Here is a 23681-nt window from a genome sequence, read left to right as displayed (position 1 = left end):
TAACTATGGTTTCCCTGCTGAAAAAGCAATAGAAACCATCAGAGAGTTTGTAATGGTTTTTCTGGTTATAATGGGAATTGAATTGGTTTTAATGGAAACTGTAATGTGCCTGTGGGTTTCTACTGGTAATTGGTCGCCTTCTAATGGTGGCTTGTTAAAACCAATAAATCCTAATGGAATGTGTCCCAAAAAACATACAGGAAACGATTTTTAATAATTTTAATGGTTAAAAGTCGATGGTTTGTAATGTTTGTAATGGTATTTGTAGTGGAAACCATTAGAATTTCTGAGATGATTTCTACTGTTTTTTTGTTTTGTTTTATTTGGCAGGGCTTACTAACAAAACCAAAAAACCATGGTTACTGTAGTTAAACCATGGTAACCACAAATGTGTCCCTGCAGCACAAAACCAGTCAGAACTACAGTAGCACAGGTATATTTGTAGCAATAGCCAACAATACATTGTATGGGTCAAAATTATAAATTTTTCTTTTATGCCAAAAATCATTAGGATATTACATAAAGATCATGTTCCATGAAGATATTTTGTAAATTTCCTTTCGTAAAAATATATCAAAACTTAATTTTTGATTAGTAATATGCATTGCTAAGAACTTAATTTGAACAACTTTAAAGGAGATTTTCTCAATATTTAGATTTTTTTGCACCCTCAGATTCCAGATTTTCAAATAGTTGTATCTCAGTCTTCAGATTATGTATAAATCTGTTAATGTTTTTTTTTTATGTATAATGACTGGTTTTGTGGTCCAGGGTCACAAATTAACCACGATTTTTCTAGACGTACCCTAGTTTAACCATGGTATTTGTAGTAAAACTGTTATACAAATGGTAATCTGCCATGGTTAAAAACCATGGTTACTACACTTTTACTACAATAAAAGCATGTTTAATTTTTGTAAGGGAGACTCCTGGCATTCATTGGTTGTGTGAGGTGTTTGCTGTCTTACAGTTCAGTGGTGGATGCTGGGATGTGCTCAGGGACGCGGTTCAGCCGTAGATTGGAGCAGTCCACTACGTTGGACTCGCAGCGGCATTTGGCTGGACAGACGGGGTCATTATTACAGTCGCTGCTCAGCCTGGTGTCCTCCGTTCCTGCAGCAAACACAACACTATCATCCTCCAGCCTCGCAATGAGATGCGGCCAGGGAAACGTCAGAAGTGTCTACATGCGGCAAAGCTGGAAGCTGTTATCTAATGAGTGTTCAATAATTAAAGCGCGCACACACTCCAGGAGACAGTGAGTGTTTGTCAGCGCAACCACCACCAAATCCCCACAGTCGGCACGATCTTCTAAAATGAGTCATCATGATTTCTTACTTTGTTGTCCTGGAATTAAAGTAGCTGCTCAAACACAGACTATGAAGAAAACCAAGGCTTCGTGTCATGTAAAGAATGCGGCGCACACTCACCTGGGATGACGTACTGCTCATTGACTGTGATGGAGACACAAGAAGACAATAATCACCAAAACTAATACACCATCAGCATCTCAGAATACAAATGCATTCACATATGAGCTTTGGAAAATCGATTGTGTCAATGATGGAAGGCAACAGAGATAAAGTACGGAGTGTTACTGTACAGGCTGTTTTTGTGTAGTGTGTATGCAGTAGTACAGCGCTGTGGTGTACAGCATGAAAAATTGAGATTTTACATTTGTCTGGCTTGTGTTTTGGTATGTGTATCAATCCATTTCACCAGCTGTTGTGCTTTCTTGGACAAAATGCATGTGTGAGAATCAGCTCTGCAAACTGTATTTATCCTGACCTTCTCAGTATCAAGCATTGCATTCAAGCACTGTGTGTAACACAGAAAAAAATGCAGTTCAAAATTCCTGTATATGACTCATTTTCCAAAACAAAACATGATGCACTGGAAACCATTTGTTATAAATGGTGGCTGATCACAATCTGTCATTGCCAAAACAACACCATAAGCACAAAACATGCAGTATATACTGAATGTTTTGAAAGAGTCTCTTTTGCTCACCAAGGCTGCTTTTATTTGATCAAAAATACAGTAAAAACAGTACTATTGTGAAACATTATTACAATTTAATAGTCAAGTCAAGTCAAGTCACCTTTATTTATATAGCGCTTTTAACAATGTAAATTGTGTCAAAGCAACTGCACAATATCAAAAAAGGAAAATAGTGTGTCAATAATGTAAAATGAAAAGATAAAAAAAAAGATTTTCAGTTAAAGGCATTTCATTATTGAATTGAGTGATGTCATCATCCAGCTCAGTTCAGTTTAAATAGTGTCTTTGCAATCAGGTCGACGATATCTTTGGAAATGAAGTGTCCCCAACTAAGCAAGCCAGAGGCGACAGCAGCAAGGAACCAAAACTCCATCGGTGACAGAATGGAGAAAAAACCTTGGGAGAAACCAGGCTCAGTCGGGGGGCCAGTTCTCCTCTGGCCAAACGAACCAGCAGTTCAATTCCAACTGCAGCAAAGTCAGATTGTAAGGGCTCAACTGGTTCCAGTGGTCTTTCCCGATGGGGTCCTCACTGGGGATCTGTCTCTGGCGCTCATCTCGGTGTCCTGGTCTCCACTGACGTTCAGGGCTGTAGAGGTCGTCTCTGGGTGCTGATCCACCATCTGATCTGGATACGGACTGGATCTGGTGACTGCAGTGACCATCTGGGCTGGATACGGACTGGATGGGGTGGCTACGGTGACTGGGGATATGTCCCCGGGGCTCATCCAGGTATCCGGCCTCTGCCGACGATCAGGGCCACATACATCATCTCCCGGTGCCTATCCACCATCTGATCTGGACACGGACTGAGAAACAGAATAGAAACAGACAAATAGTAGCGTAGATGCCATTCTTCTTATGATGTAACGAGTACATCATGTGTTATGGGGAGTGTTCCCGGTTCCGGTTGATCTAATTAATGCAGCCTAACAATCCTTTAACAGATTTGAATAATAGAAGTGTATTAGTGTGTAAGCCAGGTTAAAGAGATGGGTCTTTAATCTAGATTTAAACTGACAGAGTGTGTCTGCCTCCCGAACTGTATTAGGTAGATTATACCAGAGTTTGGGTGCTAAATAGGAAAAGGATCTGCCTCCCGCAGTCGATTTTGATATTCTAGGTATTATCAAATGACCAGAGTTTTGAGAACGCAGCAGACGTGGAGGACTATAATGTAATAAGAGCTCGCTCAAGTACTGAGGAGCTAAGACATTCAGGGCTTTATAAGTAATTAACAAGATTTTAAAATCTATATGATGTTTGATAGGGAGCCAATGGAGTGTTGACAGAACCGGGCTAATATGGTCGTACTTCCTGGTTCTAGTAAGGACTCTAGCTGCTGCATTTTGGACCAACTGCAATTTGTTGATCAAGCGTGAAGAACAACCACCCAATAGAGAATGACAATAGTCTAACCTTGAGGTCATAAATGCATGAATTAGTATTTCTGCATTTGATGTTGAGAGCATAGGTCGCAATTTAGAAATGTTTTTGAGATGGAAAAACGCAGTTTTACAGATGCTAGAAACATGGCTTTCAAATGAAAGATTGCTATCGAACAGCACACCTAGGTTCCTAACTGATGAAGAAGAATTGACAGAGCAGCCGTCAAGTGTTAGATAGTGTTCTAGGTTATTACATGTGGGGTTTTTAGGTCCGATAATTAACACTTCTGTTTTTTCAGAATTTAGCAGTAAGAAGTTACTCGTCATCCAGTTTTTTATATCAACTATGCATGCCGTTAGTTTCTCAATTTGGTATAGAAATATAGAGCTGAGTATCATCAGCATAACAGTGAAAGCTAACACCATGTCTCCTGATAATATCTCCCAAGGGTAACATGTAAAGCGTGAAAAGTAACGGCCCTAGTACTGAGCCTTGAGGTACTCCGTACTGCACTTGTGATCGATATAATACCTCTTCATTCACTGCTACGAACTGATGGCGGTCAGATAAGTATGATTTGAACCATGCTAAGGCACTTTCACTAATGCCAACAAAGTGTTCTAGTCTATTCAAAAGAATGTTGTGGTCAATAGTGTCGAATGCAGCGCTAAGATCCAGTAGCAATAATAAAGAGATACAACCACGATCAGATGATAGAAGCAGGTCATTTGTAACTCTAATGAGAGCAGTCTCAGTACTATGATACGGTCTAAATCCTGACTGGAATTCCTCACAGATACCATTTTTCTCTAAGAAGGAATATAATTGTGAGGATACTACCTTTTCTAGTATCTTTGACAGAAAAGGGAGATTTGAAATCGGTCTGTAATTAACTAGATCTTTGGGGTCAAGTTGTGTTTTTTTAATAAGAGGCTTAATAACAGCCAATTTGAAGGTTTTGGGGACATATCCTAATGACAATGACAAATTAATAATAGCCAAAAGAGGATCTATGACTTCTGGAAGCAGCTCTTTTAGTAGTTTAGATGGAATAGGGTCTAACATACATGTTGTTGGTTTAGATGATTTTAGGGCTGCAACTAATGACTATTTTTATTTCGATTAATCTATCGACTAATTTATCGATTAATCTAAACGATTAATTTCCCAGCAAAAAATCAACAATTTTACTTAAGAATATTTTATTAAACCAAATGAAATCCAAATTTCTATTAAATCCTTTAAAGAAAAAGTAAAGTGCAACAAAGTGCAAGAAGCAAGTGTCCATCTCATAGTCCACATCACTGAAATCAAAGTTCAGTATTATAATGTAAGAATGACAACATATCCACGTGTTGAAGTGTTCTAGTCTACTACTAATAAAATTATAATAAAAAAACAGTTTTTAAAAGGAGTATTTACCAGAAATATTACCAGAATTTATTTAGGTGAAAAATGTAAATGTGCAGTATTTCATAAAAATAAAACAAAACAAGAAGAAGAAAAAAAAAACATACTTTTAAAAAAATATAAATTAATTGGAGATGCTTTTGATTATTAAAATTTAATGGAACCATTAAAATGGAATCCAGAAAATAATGGAAAACAGAATTTGGTAAAGATAAAACTGTAAAACTCAATTAATTAGACAGGCTTTTTGATTTGATAAAATTTAATTTAACCATTAAAACAGAGTACAGAAATTTATTTTGTGGTAATAAAAATGGAACTAAGTGAACAATAGCTTTTAAAATGACTTAAAATACATATATAATAGTATTGATGCAATATGTGACGAGCGTCCCGAGTCCACATCAGCGTTGCCCTGGAAACACATGTGGAGCACCTGTTCACAGCTCATCACGGGCTGATCGGCCACACATGCGCCTCGTCAGACGGGCTGGATATAAAAAGCGTGCCCACAGAGGAAGGTGGAGAAGACTCTCCATGAGACAGCGACCTAATCCTCTGTTCTCTTTCTCCCTCCAGACAGCAGTGTGTGACCGATCTGTACCGCCACGAGCACCACACCCACCCACACCTGGACACGTTTAAGAGCACCGCCACAAGGAAGACCGCCATCACCGCCCACGTATTTGCACTGTTGTTAATAAAATCCACCCTCCGGGACCTTCACCTAAGCTTTGCTTGTCGCGTGTTCCTTCCACCCTGCCACACTGGTGGAGAACGCAGGCATATTAGTGGGAGGAACACCGACCAGAGCTCTCCCGGCAACGCACTAATTTTTCCTTTTTTTTTCTTCTGTTTTCCTTGTGCCAGGCGGCCGCTGCTACCCATTCTCCGACATGGATGAAATCCTAACGACTAGCGGAGGTCAGCATCCGTCAGCAACAGATCACGGAGCACCTTGCTGCTCGCCAGGGGCAGGCCGAGCGGGAGCTCGGCGAGCTGCGCATGGCAGCCGCGCGACGCGTTCCGCTACCCGATCTTCAGGCGAAAGTCACGCAACTGTTGCTGAAGATGACCGCTGATGATGATGTTGAGGCGTTTCTCCAGATGTTCGAAACCACAGCAACTCGGGAGGGCTGGAAGAGTGACGACTGGGCACGGTTGGTGGCGCCCCTTCTCACCGGCGAGGCTCAGCGAGCCTACTTCGCTCTGCAATCGGAAGTATCAAGCAACTACGGTGAGCTTAGAAAGGAAATCCTGTCCCGCTTGGGGCTGTCTTCTGTCTGCGCAGCCCAGTATTTCCACGACTGGGAGTATAAACCGGCAGACCCCGCATCCCCCGCGCGGACCTGGCTGGCAGACTGTATCGTGCATCACGACCTACCCACGGGGGTTCCGGAAGCAGAGGTGAAAATCAACGGCCATCCTTTCCCAGCGCTCCTGGACTCCGGCAGTGCGGTCAGCCTTGTTCAGTCCAGCATCCTCACGCCCCGCGGGGACACCAAGGCTACCCTTCCGATCACGTGCGTGCACGGAGACACGCGACACGTCCCGACCCGGAGAGTGACCGTCTCCGCTTTCCCTGGCACGTGGCCACTGGAAGTGGGCGTGGTAAAGGATTTACCGGTCCCCGTCCTTATTGGAAGAGATTGGCCAGGGTTTGACCGCCTGCTGGCCTCCGCCGTACAACCTGTCACCACGAAAGGGAGCCGCCGCCGGAAAAAGCCAGCGAAAGGAGCCCGTCGTCGCCCGGCCTTGCTGGCCTCAGCGGGAGAGATGGTGAGTCCCCACATTCTAACGCTAACCTCTAGCAAGATCTGTTTCAGCAGGTGGTCGAGGGTGGGTCATTCGCCAAGGAACAGCGTGAGGACGAAGCACTGCTGGGCCCAAGTGCGCGTGGTAGATGGTAAGGAGACTCAACCAGGCCCCCATCCTCTCCCGCATTTCATCGTCCGAAATGGCCTGCTCTACTGTGTCGCGCAGCGAAGGGGGGAGGAAAAAATGTTGTTGGTGGTGCCCCGGACGAAGACAGAAACGGTGCTAGAGTTGGCCCACTCGCACCCCCTGGCGGGACACCTTGGGGCTGACAACACCCAGCGAATACGTGACCGCTTCCCACTGGCCGGGGATAGAGGCCGAGGTCAAGCGGTTCTGCCAGGCCTGTCCGACCTGCCAAAGAACGTCTCCGCGGAAGCCTCCCCCCAGTCCGCTGATCCCTCTGCCCATCATTGAGGTGCCCTTCGAGCGCATCGGGATGGATCTAGTGAGGCCATTGCCTAAGTCTGTCCGGGGCCATGAACACATCCTCGTGATTGTGGATTACGCCACCCGATACCCCGAAGCAGTGCCCCTCCGGAAGGCCACCGCCAAGGCCATCGCCCATGAGCTCTTCCTGCTCTTTAGCCGGGTCGGCATTCCCAAAGAGGTACTGACCGACCAGGGGACTCCCTTCATGTCCCGGCTAATGGCTGACCTGTGCTCCTCAAGGTGAAGCAACTGAGGACCTCCGTGTACCATCCCCAGACGGACGGCCTTGTAGAACGCTTCAACCAAACCCTCAAACAAATGCTGCGGCGAGTGGTAGCCGAGGACAAGCGGGACTGGGATCTCGTGCTCCCATACGTGCTGTTCGGGATACGGGAGGTTCCTCAGGTGTCAACTGGCTTCACCCCATTCGAGCTGTTGTTCGGGCGCCAGCCCTGGGGCCTCTTGGACGTGGCCAAAGAAGCATGGGAACAACAGCCGGCGCCCCACCGCTCAGTTATTGAGCACGTAAAGGAGACGAGGGAAAGGATTGACCGGGTCATGCCATTAGTCTGGGAACACCTCGCAAAGGCCCAACAGGCGCAGCAACGGCATTACAACCGAGCCGCCCAGCCCTGAGAGTTCTAGTCCGGAGACCGGGTAATGGTCCTGGTCCCCAACTCCGCCTGCAAGTTCCTGGCCAGCTGGCAGGGCCCATATACTGTCACCGAGAAGGTCGGGCCCATTACCTTCCGGGTCCGCCAGGCGGGCCGGCGGAAAGCAGACCAACTATATCACGTCAACCTGCTGAAGAAATGGGTGGGGACAAGGGACCAGCTCGCCACCCTTGCCACCGTGGACCCCGTGGTAGTGGATGTTGATCCACAGCTGTCGGCGGCTCAGAAGACGGAGCTGCAGCACCTGGTCGGTCAGTTCCCCGATGTGTTCTCCCCAAACGCCGGGCGGACCCAGATCCTCCAACACGAGATCCACACACCAGTCGGAGTCATCGTCTGGCAACGGCCCTACCGCGTCCCAGAGGCTCGTCGGCAGGCTATTGAGGAAGAGATCCAACAAATGCTGAAGTCATCTAACGGTCCTTGGTCCAGCCCTATCATCATGGTACCAAAACTAGATGGCACCCTCCGCTTCTGCAACGACTTCCGCCGCTTAAAGTTTCGGAGTTCGACGGATACCCAATGCCTCGGGTGGATGGGAATATAATTGTGAGGATACTACCTCCTCGATCGTCTGGGAAGGGCCCGCTACATCTCCACGCTGGACTTGATGAAAGGATACTGGCAAGTGCCCCTCTCCGAAGCAGCCAAGCCCAAAACGGCCTTCAGTACCCCCGGTGGGCACTAGCAGTACCGGACCCTTCCCTTCGGCCTGCACAGGGCTCCGGCCACGTTCCAGCGCATGATGGACATCCTACTGCGGCCCCACCAGTCCTACGCCACGGCGTACCTGGACGACGTGGTCATCCACTCGGAGCGTTGGGAAGACCACCTAGATCATCTGTGGAGGGTGCTATTGGAGTTGCGTAGGGCTGGGCTTACCACCAACCCCCGGAAATGTCACCTGGGCCTGTCCGAGGCAAAGTACCTGGGATTCCAGGACGGGCGGGGCTTCATCAAGCCCCAGGAAAAGAAGGTGGAAGTAGTCCGGTCCTCCCCGAAACCCAGCGCGAAGTCCCAGGTACGAGCCTTTTTGGGGTTGGCAGGGTACTATCGCTGTTTCATCCCTAACTTCTCCTTCTTAGCCGCCCTCCTGACAGACCTGATCAGGAAGGGGCAGCCAGAAAAGGTGTGCTGGACAACTGAAGCCGAGGAGGCGTTTACGAGGGTGAAGATGGCGCTCACCTTGGAGCCGGTCCTGCGAGCCCCGGACTTCAGCTGCCCCTTCCTGCTGCAGACAGATGCCTCCGACACAGGACTTGGAGCCGTCCTGTCCCAAGTGCAGGGAGGTGAGGGGCATCCCGTCCTGTACATCAGCAGAAAGCTGACCCCAGCCGAAAAGAACTACGCCACTGTCGAGAAGGAAGCTCTGGCCATCAAGTGGGCAGTCCTGGAGCTGCGCTACTATCTCTTGGGCCGGAAGTTCACCCTTGTTACAGACCACGTACCTCTTCAATGGATGGCCCGGGCCAAGGACACGAACGCCAGGGTGACGCGGTGGTTCCTCGCGCGCCAGGACTTCCACTTTGAAGTGCGACATCAGGCTGGAGCAGCCAACTCCAATGCGGACGGCCTCTCCCGGATCTGGTCAGCTTTCGCAGGTCTGTCGGGGGTCACTCCCCACCCACCCCTGATATCACCTCTACTAACACCATATTGTTCTGCCAGGCCAGGACTACGCTTGGGGGGGGGGAGTGTGACGAGCGTCCCGAGTCTACATCAGCGTTGCCCTGGTAACACACGTGGAGCACCTGCTCACAGCTGGATATAAACAGTGTGCCCACAGAGAAAGGTGGAGAAGCCTCTCCATGAGACAGCGACCTAATCCTCTGTTCTCTTTCTCCCTCCAGACAGCAGTTTGTGACCAATCTGCACCGCCACGAGCAACGCACGGACTCACCCACACCTGGACACGTTTCAGAGCACCGCCACAAGGAAGACCGCCATCACCGCCCACATATTTGCACTGTTGTTAATAAAAATCCACCCTCCGGGACCTTCACCTAAGCTTTGCTTGTCGCGTGTTCCTTCCAACTCACCACAAATAATAATTAGTTCAAATAAAGTATCAAAAACAAGAAATCATATGGTTTTATTGAACAAAACTGTTAAAATAAATGTATTATAAACAATAGAGCTAATGTAGATTACACGTTACAAAAAAGGCCTGCAGGGGCGTCGATGGCCTGATGATTATTTTTACACATTACTGTTTAATATTGACAAGCACCATTTAATTCAAACGTACACTTAATCTTTAATATTTGGTAATTTCTTTAGGACAGAAATGCTATAGCTGCTGTAATTAAATGAATATGTGGGCATCAAACCGTGTAAACTCAGAGTGAGGGTTTGAGCTTTTATTTTGAAATCTCTATGTATTCTCCTTTGTTTGTGTAGATTTATAAATGATTTACCTTACAAATCTGATGAAATGGTGCGCGTTGCGTTCCCAGATGAACATTATAATAAACACAAACTCAGAACAGCATGTAGAGATGGAGTTTGAGATGCTCCACACATGTAAATGATAACAGTTTCTGTGGAGCTACTGTGAACGGAGTCGCTGTGAGACGCACGTGCTTATCTACACGCATGTAAATAATTAAAGAGCATACCGTGTGAACTGCATCGCATATAATTAATTAAATCATAGCGTTTGTGAATTCACAATTATGCTTAATTATGATTTTTAAATGGGTTTAATATATCGTGCAGCCTTGGAAAACAGTCTAATAATGTGTTTTATGGATTCTCGTCCATGAAATGCGCCACTTCTGGTATTCTGCCGGTTACTCGACGCGAGCAAAATGAAGTCGACAATTTAGAAAAATCGGCTAAAATCGACGAATCGCAACAGCCCTAGATGATTTAAAAATTTATACAATTCTTCCTCTCCTATAGTAGAGAATGATTGGAATTGTTCCTCAGGGGATCTATAGTGCATTATCTGATGTGATACTGTAGCTGACGGCTGCATGGTTACAATTTTATCTCTGATAGAATCGATCTTGGAAGTAAAGTAGTTCATAAAGTCATTACTGCTGTGCTTTTGGGAAATGCCAACACCTGTTGATACTTTATTTTTCATTAATTTAGCCACTATATTGAATAAATACCGGGGGTTATGTTTGTTTTCTTCAAGAAGAGACAATAAGTAATCAGATCTAGCAGTTTTTAATGCTTTTCTGTAGGATAGGGTACTTTCCCACCAAGCAATATGAAATACCTCTAGTTTTGTTTTCCTCCATCTGCGCTCCATTTTCCGGGCTGCTCTCTTTAAGGTGTGAGTGTGCTCATTATACCACGGAGTCAGACTGTTTTCTTTGATCTTCTTTAAGCGTAAAGGAGCAACTGTATCTAAAGTGCTAGAAAAGAGAGAGTCCATAGTTTCTGTTACATCATCAAGTTTTTCTGCGCTGTTGGATATGCTGAGGAATTTAGATAAATCAGGAAGATTACTTACAAAGCAGTTTTTTTGTGGTAGAAGTGATCTGAGATATCATCACTTTGCTGCAGAATTTCAACACCACTTACATCAATTCCATGTGACACTATTAAATCTAGAGTATGATTTCGACAATGAGTAGGTCCTGATACGTGTTGTCTAACCCCAATAGAGTTCAGAATGTCTATGAATGCTGATCCTAATGCATCTTTTTCATTATCGACATGAATATTAAAATCACCAATTAAGACTTTATCTGCAGCCAGTGCTAACTCAGATAGAAAATCAGCAAATTCTTTAATAAAGTCTGTGTGGTGCCCTGGTGGCCTGTATACAGTAACCAGTACAAACATCACAGGGGATTTATCACTAACACGTGTTTCTCTAGATAATGTTATACGCAGCACCATAACTTCAAACGAGTTATACTTAAAGCATACCCTCTGAGAAATACTGAGAATATTGCTATAAATTGAAGCAACACCTCCCCCTTTACCTTTTGGACGTGGCTCATTTTTATAGCAGTAATCTTGGGGGGTAGACTCATTTAAAGCAATGTATTCATCTGGATTTAGCCATGCTTCTGTCAAACAGAGCAAATCTAGATTATTTTCATTGATCAAATCATTTTCAAAAAGTGCTTTTGTAGAAAGGGACCTGATATTCAGTAAGCCAAGTTTTATCAATTGTTTCTCTGTATTGTAAACATTTTTTATTTGTTGAACATCAATTAAATTGTTACTCTTACTTTGGTTTCTATGTTTTCTGTATTTTCTAATTCGGGGAACAGACACAGTCTCTATAGTGTGATATCTAGGTGAAAGAGTCTCTATGTGCTGAGAATTAACTGACTTCTGTGACGTGAGGCGGCTAGCAGGTGGTCGGTTTAGCCAGTCTGTCTGCTTCCTGACCTGGGTCCCAGTCAGTCAAGTACGAACTCTAAGACTATGTGCCATATTTCTAGAGAGAAGAGCGGCACCACCCCAGGAGGGATGAACACCATCTCTTTTCAACAGGTCAGGTCTGCCCCAAAAACTCGTCCAATTGTCTATAAAGTCTATGCTATTCTGCGGGCACCACTTAGACATCCAGCCATTGAGTGACGACAGTCTGCTATGAATCTCTTCACCCCGGTAAGCAGGGAGCGGTCCAGAGCATACTACAGTGTCTGACATCATACTTGCAAGTTCACACACCTCTTTAACATTATATTTAGTGATTTCCAACTGGCAAAGTCGAACATCATTAGCCCTGACGTGGATAACAATCTTACTGAATTTACGTTTAGCATTAGCCAGCACTTTTAAATTTGCCAAGATGTCAGGCACTCTGGCTCCCGGTAAACATTGGACTATGGTGGCTGGTGTCTCTATTTTCACGTTCCGTACAATAGAATCACCAATAACTAGAGCACTTTCATCAGGTTTCTCAGTGGGTGCGTCACTGAGTGGGGAGAACCTGTTTGATGTTCTGATCCGAGCAGAAGAGTGGTGTTTTGACCCGTGACTAGGCCGCCTCACAGTCACCCAGCTGCCCTGCTGCACGGGCTCAACCGGAACCGAACAATGTACAGGACTCCCTGAGCTAGTCGCATCCAAAGCAGTATCTACAGCCCTCACATTCTTACTGTCCTCAACTAAAGTTTGGATGTGTGTATCTAATTCTGAAATCTTCTCTGTCAGCCTAACTATATCCCTGCATTTATCACATGTGAATCCCTCGTCGCCGACAGAGAGAAACTGTACATGTGACATGAAGTGCAAACAACAATAGCAGGAGAAGAAGCCATTACTCACCGTGACTGATGAATGATTTGCTTACCACTGTTGTTTGATGAACTCGTGAAAAACGGAGGGAGAGAGAAATGAAAACGGAGCGAGAAAAAAAGAAAACAATAATAGGCACGAATAGAAACGCGAGTAGAACCGCGAGTAGCTAACCAGCTGATGCGCTGCACTCGGTTTTAAAAAGCGAACGATCAAATTAGTTAGATTAGTTTGATAGATAATACTTTCAATATGGTGGGAATTAAGTTATATATTATCACTTTAAACAACAGAGAGTGAAAGTAAGGTAAAGATTCAATAAAAAAGCAGAGCTACAAACGCAAACCTCTCAGCGGCACAACAGACAGAGAAAGACTGAACTGAAGCTGTGTGAGACTAATAATATGTTGCTCAAGAAACATTCTTTGTGTGAAATTGATCAAAAGTGACAAGTAAAGTTATAATGTTGCATAATATTTCTATTTCAAATAAATGCTTTGAATCTTTTGAACTTTCTATTCATCTGTGAATCCTGAAAAATAAAATGCATCACAGTTTCCACAAAAATATTTTGCAGCACAACGGTTTTCAACATTGATAATAATCAGAAATGTTTGTTGAGCAGTAAATCAGTATATTAGAATGATTTCTGAAGATCATGTGACACTGAAGACTGGAGTAATGATGCTGAAAATACAGCTGCACATCACAGAAATACATTACACTTTAACAGATATTCACATAGAAAACAGCTGTTGTAAATTGTAATATTATTTCACAATTTGTACTGTATTTTTGATCAAATAAATGCAGCCTTGGTGAGCAGAAGAGACTTCTTTCAAAAATTATTCCAAACTGCTAATGTGTATTCAGCAGCTGCTATAATGCGACAGTGTTTTTACCTGCAGACTGTAATTTATCGTGTGGAAAACTTCTCATTCAGTACAGTAAGAGGTCTCGGTTGTATTGGTTTTGATGAATCACAGTGTGTAATGGATAGTCAATATGACTGTATTTGATGGTTTTGTGATTAAACATGATGAAGTTTTGAATGGTGTGTAGAGTTTGAGGTTTACAAAGTGATGTTTTGTGGTTTTGTGGACGGTGTTGAAGGTTGAAGTGTCAGTGTTGTACCGGAGCAGCGGAACTTCTTGCTCTTGATCTGGCCGATGCGTTTGTTGGCGAGCCGGCGAGGGCTGGTGCAGCGGGCACCGCTGGTCTCGATGGGGTTGGAGCGCAGGTAATCAGCCAGCCACTTCAGATTACAGTCACAGATGAAGGGATTCTGAGCCAAATGACTGCAGTGACACAAACACATTCGCCTTATCAACATCCATGTGCAGTCATATGCTCTGCTGGGCATTCAGCTCATCTAGCTGCGTTTACAGCGATATTTATACAGTTCCTCATATATGACATCACTTCAGTAATGACTGGATGAACTGGTAACGTTCAGAATTGCAGCTTGCCGTTTGTTGAAGAAACATGTCAAACATGATCATGAATCCACCAGAAACTTTGTCTTAACCTCCCATGTGGAGCTGCAGTTTACATGAGTGAAGCTGTAACCTCACTGTAAAACCTGATAAGTTAAGAATACTCAAAAGCAAAAGCACACCAGCACGTGATGCAGTTAACAAAAAGACTCTCACTATACACTTGCATGTAAATAGTCTAACAACATGCATATGTAGTCTTAACATTTTGCTGTCTATCCTACACCTAACCAAAGGCTCTACTTTTGACCACAGTGGTAACACTACAAAACCAACATAACAGAAACCTATGTAAATCCTAACATAACACAACATTAAAATACGAACTTCTGTCTCGCTATGTTAATCTTGTGCAAAAACACACAAAATAACACTTAATTTCAACATTTATTTTCCTTGTTGTCTGATGCAAAGCATGCTGGGAACTAGAAAACTCAATCATTTTAAGTTTAGCTTATTATAACAACATTTCTGAGTCTACACAACTTATTTCAATTAAGTCCAATGAACTTTCATTATTATTTGAGTGATACTAACTCATTTCATTTAATTGATTTCACTGTTCCGTTTTACAGTGCTGTTATTTGCTAGACTTTTTATAAATATGTTCAGAGGATATAGCGTATGTGTGTGTGTGTGTGTGCATGTTTTTGTGACATATGTGGACACAAATTTGTATAATGACATGAGTATGAGATAGGTATTACAAGGAGAAGGTGATTTATGAGGACATTTCCCCATGTCCCCGTAATTCAAAAAGCTTATAAATCATACAGAGTGAGTTTTTTTGAGAAAGTAAAAGTGCACAGTTTCCTGTAAGGGGTAGGTTTAGGTGTAGGGTGATAGAAAATACAGTTTGTACAGTATAAAAACCATTACGCCTATGGGATGTCCCCACAATTCACAAAAAACAAGTGTGTGTGTGTAAATCAGACAGCATTACCATAAAGCAGATTACTCCTGAACTGGTACTGATTACAAATTACATAACTGTAATCAATAATGTAATCTTTTAGATTACAATTTTAGGTAATCAAATCAAAAGACTTTTGCTTGTATTACCTACAGTTACTCATATTTTTTACATGCAAGGTAAGTGGATCATATTCATTAAACTACATCAACAACACATATACAGTTTCATTAATTATTGCATGTTTTTTTATGCAAATATGAGCATTAGGTTTAAATCTATTCAATGCCAATTAAGACTCCTTAACTTTAGGCATGCAAGCAAGCAAGTTCTCTTTTGATTGTAAATGAATACTGTTTGAAAATCAATTAGAAGCATATGTTGTGAGTGTGTGTGAGCTCACAGGGTCTGGATGGCGCGCAGCGAGGTGAAGGTGCCCTTGGCCAGCGTTTGGATTTTGTTGTCATATAAAGAAAGCAGAGAGAGATTCTGCAGATCCTGAAAGGTGTTGGCACGAAGACAGTGGATCTTGTTTGCATTCAAAAGGCTGGAAACACAAGGAAGAGAGAGATGCTGATGAAACAGCAACATGCAAAGTGAGCACTTTTCATTAAATCAACTGGTTCAATCTACACCTGTTAAGTACTCCCCAGCCCTTATGAAAGAAACAATCACGAATAGAAACTCTTAGATATCTCAATGCATTCTCCAATGGAGAGCAAATGGGGAAATTCTTCCAAAACCAAATGATCTGAGCTGTTCCGTCCACGTTGATTTTATGGCTCTACACTCTTGTGCAAGCACTGAGCAAAGAAGCCTCGCTCTGGAAGAGACTCTCACACTCACAGCAGCTGGAGGGCGTACAGTCCATCAAACACTCCTTTGGGCAGATCGGTGATCTTGTTGCCGTACAGAACCCTGAACATCAGAGAGACAGTCAGCAGAAGACCAAATACACACATCTTTACTGCTAAAGATCATCCATGACTGATATTAAAATATGCTATCTTCTTGGTTCACATTAGAAATACATTTCTGGTATTGAAATTTGCCACTTTAGCAGCTGAAATGATTTCAAACAAGAAAAAGGGCCTTTTTTTAAATCAAAGCAATAGGTCATTCAAAAATGAAAATGTACTCCCCCTCCAAGTATGTAGATGAGTGTGTTTCTTCATCAGGTTTGTATAAATGTGTCTCTGCATCAGTGTCTCAGCAATGGATGCTCTGCAGTGAATGGGTGCCGTCAGAATGAGAGTCCAAACAGCTGATAAAAACATCACAATACTCCACACCACTCCAGTCCATCCGTTAACATCTGGAGAAGACAAAAACTGTGTGTTTGTAAGAAACAAATCTACATATTTGTTTAGAGCTGTTTTGTCTTGTAAACGCTGCTTGATCTGTGCAGATTTCTCTCCTGATTCAGACCAGAACACTTTGTCACTGGAGGAAGAGTTATTACGGATTATGGACTCCATGTATGCGAGTTAAAAACATCTTAATGCTGGATGTGTTTCATCTTTAGTCTTCTCCAGATGTTAACTGATGGACTGGAGTGGTGTGGATTATTGTGATGTTTTTATCAGCTGTTTGGACTCTCATTCTGACGGCACCCATTCACTGCAGAGCATCCATTGCTGAGACACTGATGCAGAGACACATTTATACAAACCTGATGAAGAAACAAACTCATCCTAATCTCAGATGACCTGAGTATGAATACATTTTCAGCTAATTTTCATTTTTGGTTAAACAGTTTCTTTAAGGTTGCTATGAAACAAAAGTAGAAACTGATTTTTTCTTCTATATTGTGTTATATACAAAAATTTGAACATTTGCATAGATAAATTGTTCACAATAAGATAAATTAGATGCAAGTTTTGATTTCATGCAAACTTCAAGAATTGTTTTTTTTTTTACCAGATCTGTGGATGAATCCGCTGACTTATAAAATTTCAAACTGATGGAATTGAATTAAAAATGACAGCATACAAACATACAGCACCTTGGTGATGTACAGAAAGTTAGGATGCGGTGAAGAGCTGTCATGAATATTAATGAGCTTACGCCCAGAAAGGTTACCTAGCAAAGTCAGCATGGCCTAATTAATATTCATGAGATACACCACAAACAACCCATCACAGCACTCAAAACTGCTTCTGACGCTGTAAACAACATCCTCTACTGTGCACACAGCACACACACACACACACACACACACACCTACTCACTCACTCACACACACACACACCTACTCACTCACTCACTCACTCACTCACTCACTCACTCACTCACTCACTCACACACACACACACACCTACTCACTCACTCACTCACTCACTCACACACCTACTCACTCACTCACTCACTCACTCACTCACTCACTCACTCACTCACTCACACACACACACACACTCACTCACTCACACACCTACTCACTCACTCACTCACTCACTCACTCACTCACTCACTCACTCACTCACTCACTCACTCACACACACACACACACCTACTCACTCACTCACTCACTCACTCACACACCTACTCACTCACTCACTCACTCACTCACTCACTCACTCACTCACTCACACACACACACACACTCACTCACTCACTCACACACCTACTCACTCACTCACTCACTCACTCACTCACTCACTCACTCACTCACTCACTCACTCACTCACACACACACACACTCTCTCTCACACACACACACACTCTCTCTCACACACACACACACACACACAGACACATACACATACAACACACTCACAGTGAGTTTAGCGAGCGCAGGCCCTGGAAGGCATCAGGAGCGAGCTCAGAAATCTGGTTGTTGCTGAGATCTCTGTAAGAGAGAAGGAGGAGAATAAAAACACGCTTCAGTAGATGATGAGAAGTGAAGAGAGCTGGCCTGTATCTCACTGGGCCAGGGCTGTTTTGGGCTCGTGTGGCTGTAGGTATGTAAATGTGTAGCTCTGAACCTCCAGCCCTGCTGTGGTGGCGCTGTGGTGAGGACTATTAGTAAACGGCAGGCATTATAGGCTCTGGAGAAGACTTTAATAAGCCTGCGGTCTAGCCATCAAACCACACGCCAGTTCAGCACGGCAAACAGTCGGAGAGAAAATACTCCTCGACGAGATGCGATGGGAATTTGCAGAGTGGTCTGAATCTGGGTTTTCACAAGCCGTGCTACACGTCAACTTGAAAGAGAGTGAATGTCACACTATTTAAATTGGTCAGGCTGGTTTCTGCTGGTTTAGGGTGGTCCACCACATCAACCTTGTCTCCAGCTGTTCATTTAGGGCAGGTTACAAGTCATCCAGCATCTGCCCGAGTTTCATCTGACTGATTAAACTGGATTCGATGAGCAAGTCTAATCAATACATTTGAATTTGATCTGGTTGTCATAATGTCTATTAAAGTTGCACACATGAGAGGAGTGTTGTGTTTTCTGCAAACGTACATTCTGCGCAGTTTCTTATAAGGAGAAAATGCTCCTGGAGGGATGGATTTGATGCTGTTTTGTTCCAGTCGTCTGCGAAAAGAGAAATACAGAAAAACGCAGGCGTTATTGCAACATTGACATGTTTTTGCTCTCTGTTTTGTCTCACTGCCATCTCAAATCCACACGAGCAGCAGCCATAGACACACTCCCACACTCCATATCAGCCGAAGCCTTGAGTGGATCTGTGCACCGCTAGTCTCTGCCTGCAGTCTTCTCTCTGCAGTTTCTGTTTGGTTCATTACCAGGTTTATTGGATCAGTAGAAATGGCTTTCTAGCTACTTCAAGTGTTCTTGCTAGTGCTCAACCCCCATAGCACAATGAAGGATCATTTCATGTCATAGAGTGGATTCTCTACATTCATGAATGAAGCTTGCATTATTTTAAAATTCCTAAAGCTTTAGTTTGCAGGTTTAGACACTTTTTTCTTTCAAAGAAGACGAATAAACAATCACTGCATACTTTATGGCTGCAATACACTAAATTTTTGCACACAAGATTTTCATTCTGGAAAAGTCAGCACTTGTTGCTAAAAGCCCGAGCCAGTCTGCAGATATTGGGGAGTCAAAGTTTAGTGTAAAACAGACAAATGCTCTTATGTTTTATCTTCAGACTATGATTCTGTCCAGCTGGAGGAGATCAAGCATGTTTGATATGTAGGACTGATTTTGGAACATGTTTCTGCATGAGTTTGTTGTAAAGGTCTGGTAGTGTGTGATATATTCAGTCATTTAATGTATGATGCCCAGTTTTTCTCTTTAACCATTTACAAAGTCAGCAATTGTGTGATATCTGGTGTTTGAAATCTGTTCAGATTTTTAAAGTTGTGTAGTGAATTCCAGCCTTAATATATATTGTCCATTTGCAAGGTGATTGACAAGTAGAGTACAATCATAAACTGATTGAGAAACATTAGCTTTTTCTAAAATAACTTTTTAAATGCAGTGTATAAACATGTAAATACTACATACAGTAATTCTTCCAAAAGTAGTCTGAACTCTCTTGTGTGGATGATTTCTGAGGCCTGGCTGGAATGAGCTGTCATAGGAAACATTCACAGCAAACAATCTCTCTCTTTGGTGGCAGAAGCTTGGAGAACAGAGTGAACATCAGCAGTGCTGGTAAAGGCGGATGCGGTGTGTCTTTCTGTCGGGTTTGGATGTCATTAGTGTCTGCGTGGGCTGCCGGTGTTTTTAAGGGTCTGTTTTAATGGCACACCCTGCAGGTTCAGGCCACAGCGCTGTGAAGAAAGCAGTTGTTTTCAGTCGAAAAACCCTCGTTTAAAACAGGAAAGTCATTTGTCAGGGTCATTTAGTGCCTTCAGAGCCACAGGCAATAACAGTTTGACTTGAACACTTGCAGAATTTCCCTTCTCTTCAAAAGCAGGGCACCCGCTAGGAAATATAGAAAGACAATTTACATTCTTTGGATTGCAGTGATTCCAGACAGCACATTCCTGTGGTCGTCTCTCTGTGGACTGTGCTTTTCAGTCTCTGCAAGCGTGTCCAAATACATCTGTCCTAGATCATGCGACTGTAATCGACAGATCACAAGTGGCTGTAGTTCCTTCTCTCACGTCTGGAAGTAGTGCGGCATAATAGTGTGTGTGTGTGTCTGTGCGTGCCCCTTATTCACATTATACTGCCCTTTGTGTTTTAAAACAGCATCTCAGAAGATACAATTTTTGCATTCAGCAGATGCTTTTATCCAAACTGATTTGCATTGAATTCAAGAAATACATTTGTTCAGTTCATGCCTTTTCTGGGAATTGAACCCACAACCTTGGTGTTGCTTGCGTCATACTCTACTGTTTGAATTACAGGAACTTTAATCTAACAGTTTTTAAATGTTACAGAGAACATTCAAAAGAAATATTCCCAAAATGTTTGTAAAATAATAAAATGAGATGTTCCCCGAAAGTTTGTATAAGCTAGATTTTAAGACATTCTAAAAAAGAATGTTTTGTTTAGGGATGTCCCGATCAGATTTTTTGTGACCCCAATCCGATACGAGTCATTTAATATTGAGTATCTGTCGATACCGAGTCCCGATACGATACTTGTATATTCCTAGTGTTTTATGCAAAATCCAAGTACATTAAAGTTATTAAAATCAATACAATGTACACAAAGTTGTGCAAAGAGTAAAAGTAATGTGTGTGTGTGTGTGTGTGTGTGTGCTTGGCATGTATCATGTTATTGGGACCCAATGTCCCCACAAGGATACCAGTAAACCTTGTTGACCTTGTGGGGACATTTTTTAGGTCCCCATGAGGAAACAAGCTTATAAATCATACCGTTTTTTTTAGAAAGTAAAATTGCACAGTTTCCTGTAAGGGGAAGGTTTAGGTGTAGGGCGATAGTAAATACAGTTTGTACAGTATAAAAACCATTACGCCTATGGAGAGTCCTTACAATTCACAAAAACTAACATATATGTGTGTGTGTGTGTGTGTGTGAGTCTGAGTGTGTGTGTGTGTGTGTGTGTGAGTGTGTGTCTGCGTGAGTGTGTGTGTGTGTGTGTGTGAGTGTGTGTCTGAGTGAGTGTGTGTGTGTGTGTGTGTGTGTGCATGTTTATGTGGTTTATGAGGACACAAATTTGTATAATGACATGGGTATGACAGAGGTATTACAGTATGAAGGTGGTTTATGAGGACACTATGCCTATGTCCCCGTAATTCAAAAGGCTTAAAAAACATACTAAATGGTGTTTTTTTGAAAATCTAAAAATGCACAAAGTCTCCTGTGAGGGCTAAGTTTAGGTGTAGGGTTGGTGTAGGGCAATAGCACACACAGTTTGTTCAGTATAAAAACCATTACGCCTATGGAGAGTCCCCATAAACCACAAAAACCAACATGTGTGTGTGTGTGAGTGTGTGTGAGAGAGAGTGTGTGTATGTGTGTGTGTATGTTTACATAAATATGATACACTCTCTCTATGTATACATTTATTTGCACATACTGTATAAAGACATTGGTAGAATATGGGACTAGTGATGTAAACTTATTATATTCTATATGTACAATAAGCAGAATGATTGTAACTTCAAGGTAAAAAAAATTGAGATATGGTTAGAAAGCATGAAGCTAGCGGTGTCAGAATGCCAGTCTGTTAATCAAATCCGAAGCAAGACACAACTCATAGCAAAATAAGGATCGGGCTGAGGAGAGCTGATACCGATCAGTTACAAAACATGCTTGATCGGCCCCAATCCCGATCCTTGAGGGACATCCCTAGTTTAACATTCAGAAATTATTCATATTATATTGGCCTTTGTGGGTTTTTTAGATCAGTTTGTGTTATCCAAACCGACTTACATTGTATTCAAGGTGTACATTTCCTGGGAATTGAACCCACAACCTTGGCATTGCTTGCACCATGTTCTACTGTTTGAGCTACAGGATCTTACATCTCTGCCATGCTGTCTGGCAGGTTGGCCGGGATCCCAGTCAGTCCTTTCCCTCTGCAGTCCACAATATTATTACTGCAGGTGCAGGCAGCTGGACACAAGCCCGTGACAAAACTACACGTCTGAACAGCGGCGTCTTCAGACTGACCTGCAGAGGCACATTTGCATTGAATAAGAAGAGGTTGTGAGTAATAAAGTGTGCAGTTAGCAGACATCAAAACGAGAACTAGCCATTGTTCTTTACTTCAGACGAGTGTAATGCAGCAGATGCTGATGTGGGGTGAAGAGACTGGAAGGCTTGTTTACCTGAACAGCTGAATTCGTGTTTCTGGATCTCGGCTACATTAAGTCCTCGTAGCGGAGCCGGAGCGCTGCACTGGGTGAACAGACCGATGGTCGGCCGCTCGCGCAACCACTGCGACAACCAGGACAGATTGCAGTCGCAGTTCAGGTTGTTGGAATGTAAACGGCTGAAGGTGGAAAAATGGCAGCATGAATGTTAAGACGAAGCTTTTATCCAATTATTTTTTACCTGAGGATAAAGGAATAGTCCATGCAAAAATAAGAAAAAAAAGAGAAAAAAAGAAAATTTGCTGAAAAATCTGCCAAATCAGGTTTGTATAAATGTGTCTCTGCATCAGTGTCTCAGCATTGGATGCTCTGCAGTGAATGGGTGCCGTCAGAATGAGAGTCCAAACAGCTGATAAAAACATCACAATAATCCACACCACTCCAGTCCATCAGTTAACATCTGGAGAAGACAAAAACTGTGTGTTTTGTGTCGGCTGCCTCCCCCTTATTATCATCACCACCCCGTCCCGTATTCGCCGCCCTTCATCAGGCTCCTGACAGGAGTGGGTGTGTGAGAGAGGAGGGGCGCTGAAACAGCCAGTGCTGGCGGCGTGTGATGAGGCGCACCTGATGTGAATAGAGCCTCATCACCGCCGCTGTTTAAATGCCGAGCGCGCCTCTCCTCGGGAGACCGGTCTCTGAAGCCTGACGCCACACCCACTGTGTCTGTCGTTTGCTCCTCCCGCCACAGTTTGTAAGAAACAAATCCATATTATTTGTTTAGAGCTGTTTTGTCTGCTTGATCTGTGCAGATTTCTCTCCTGATTCAGACCAGAACACTGTTTCACTGGAGGAAGATTTATTATGGATTATAGACTATGGTATTTTAGTTAAAACGTCTTAATGCTGGATTTGTTTCAGCTTTTATCTTCTGAAGATGTTAACTGATGGACTGGAGTGGTGTGGATTATTGTGTTGTTTTTATCAGCTGTTTGGACTCTCATTCTGACGGCACCCATTCACTGCAGAGCATACATTGCTGAGAGAGTGATGCAGAGACACATTCCTACAAGCCTACACCTTGGATAGCCTGAGGGTGAGGACATTTTCAGCTAATGTTTGTTTTTAGGTC

General features: G+C 43.2%; 1 protein-coding gene across 1 annotated transcript in view; it reads right to left on the bottom strand.

Annotated features, from left to right (window-relative positions):
• Positions 1-23681, bottom strand: part of LOC306882873 (slit homolog 1 protein-like) — a 98681-nt gene that overhangs the window by 29011 nt on the left and 45989 nt on the right. The window contains exons 8-16 of the mRNA XM_079437857.1: positions 22565-22728; positions 22259-22406; positions 18810-18881; positions 18120-18191; positions 16190-16261; positions 15747-15890; positions 14069-14232; positions 1431-1454; positions 969-1113 (exon numbers count right to left, since the gene is read on the bottom strand). Of these exons, the coding sequence (XP_079293983.1) occupies positions 969-1113; positions 1431-1454; positions 14069-14232; positions 15747-15890; positions 16190-16261; positions 18120-18191; positions 18810-18881; positions 22259-22406; positions 22565-22728 (1005 nt within the window). The remainder of the gene's footprint in view (positions 1-968; positions 1114-1430; positions 1455-14068; positions 14233-15746; positions 15891-16189; positions 16262-18119; positions 18192-18809; positions 18882-22258; positions 22407-22564; positions 22729-23681) is intronic.

Source organism: Barbus barbus (assembly GCF_936440315.1).
Source record: "Barbus barbus genome assembly, chromosome: 16".
Taxonomy (NCBI): domain Eukaryota; kingdom Metazoa; phylum Chordata; class Actinopteri; order Cypriniformes; family Cyprinidae; genus Barbus; species Barbus barbus.
The sequence above is the reverse complement of the archived record's forward strand: the minus strand, read 5'-3'. Positions and strand labels throughout refer to the sequence as shown.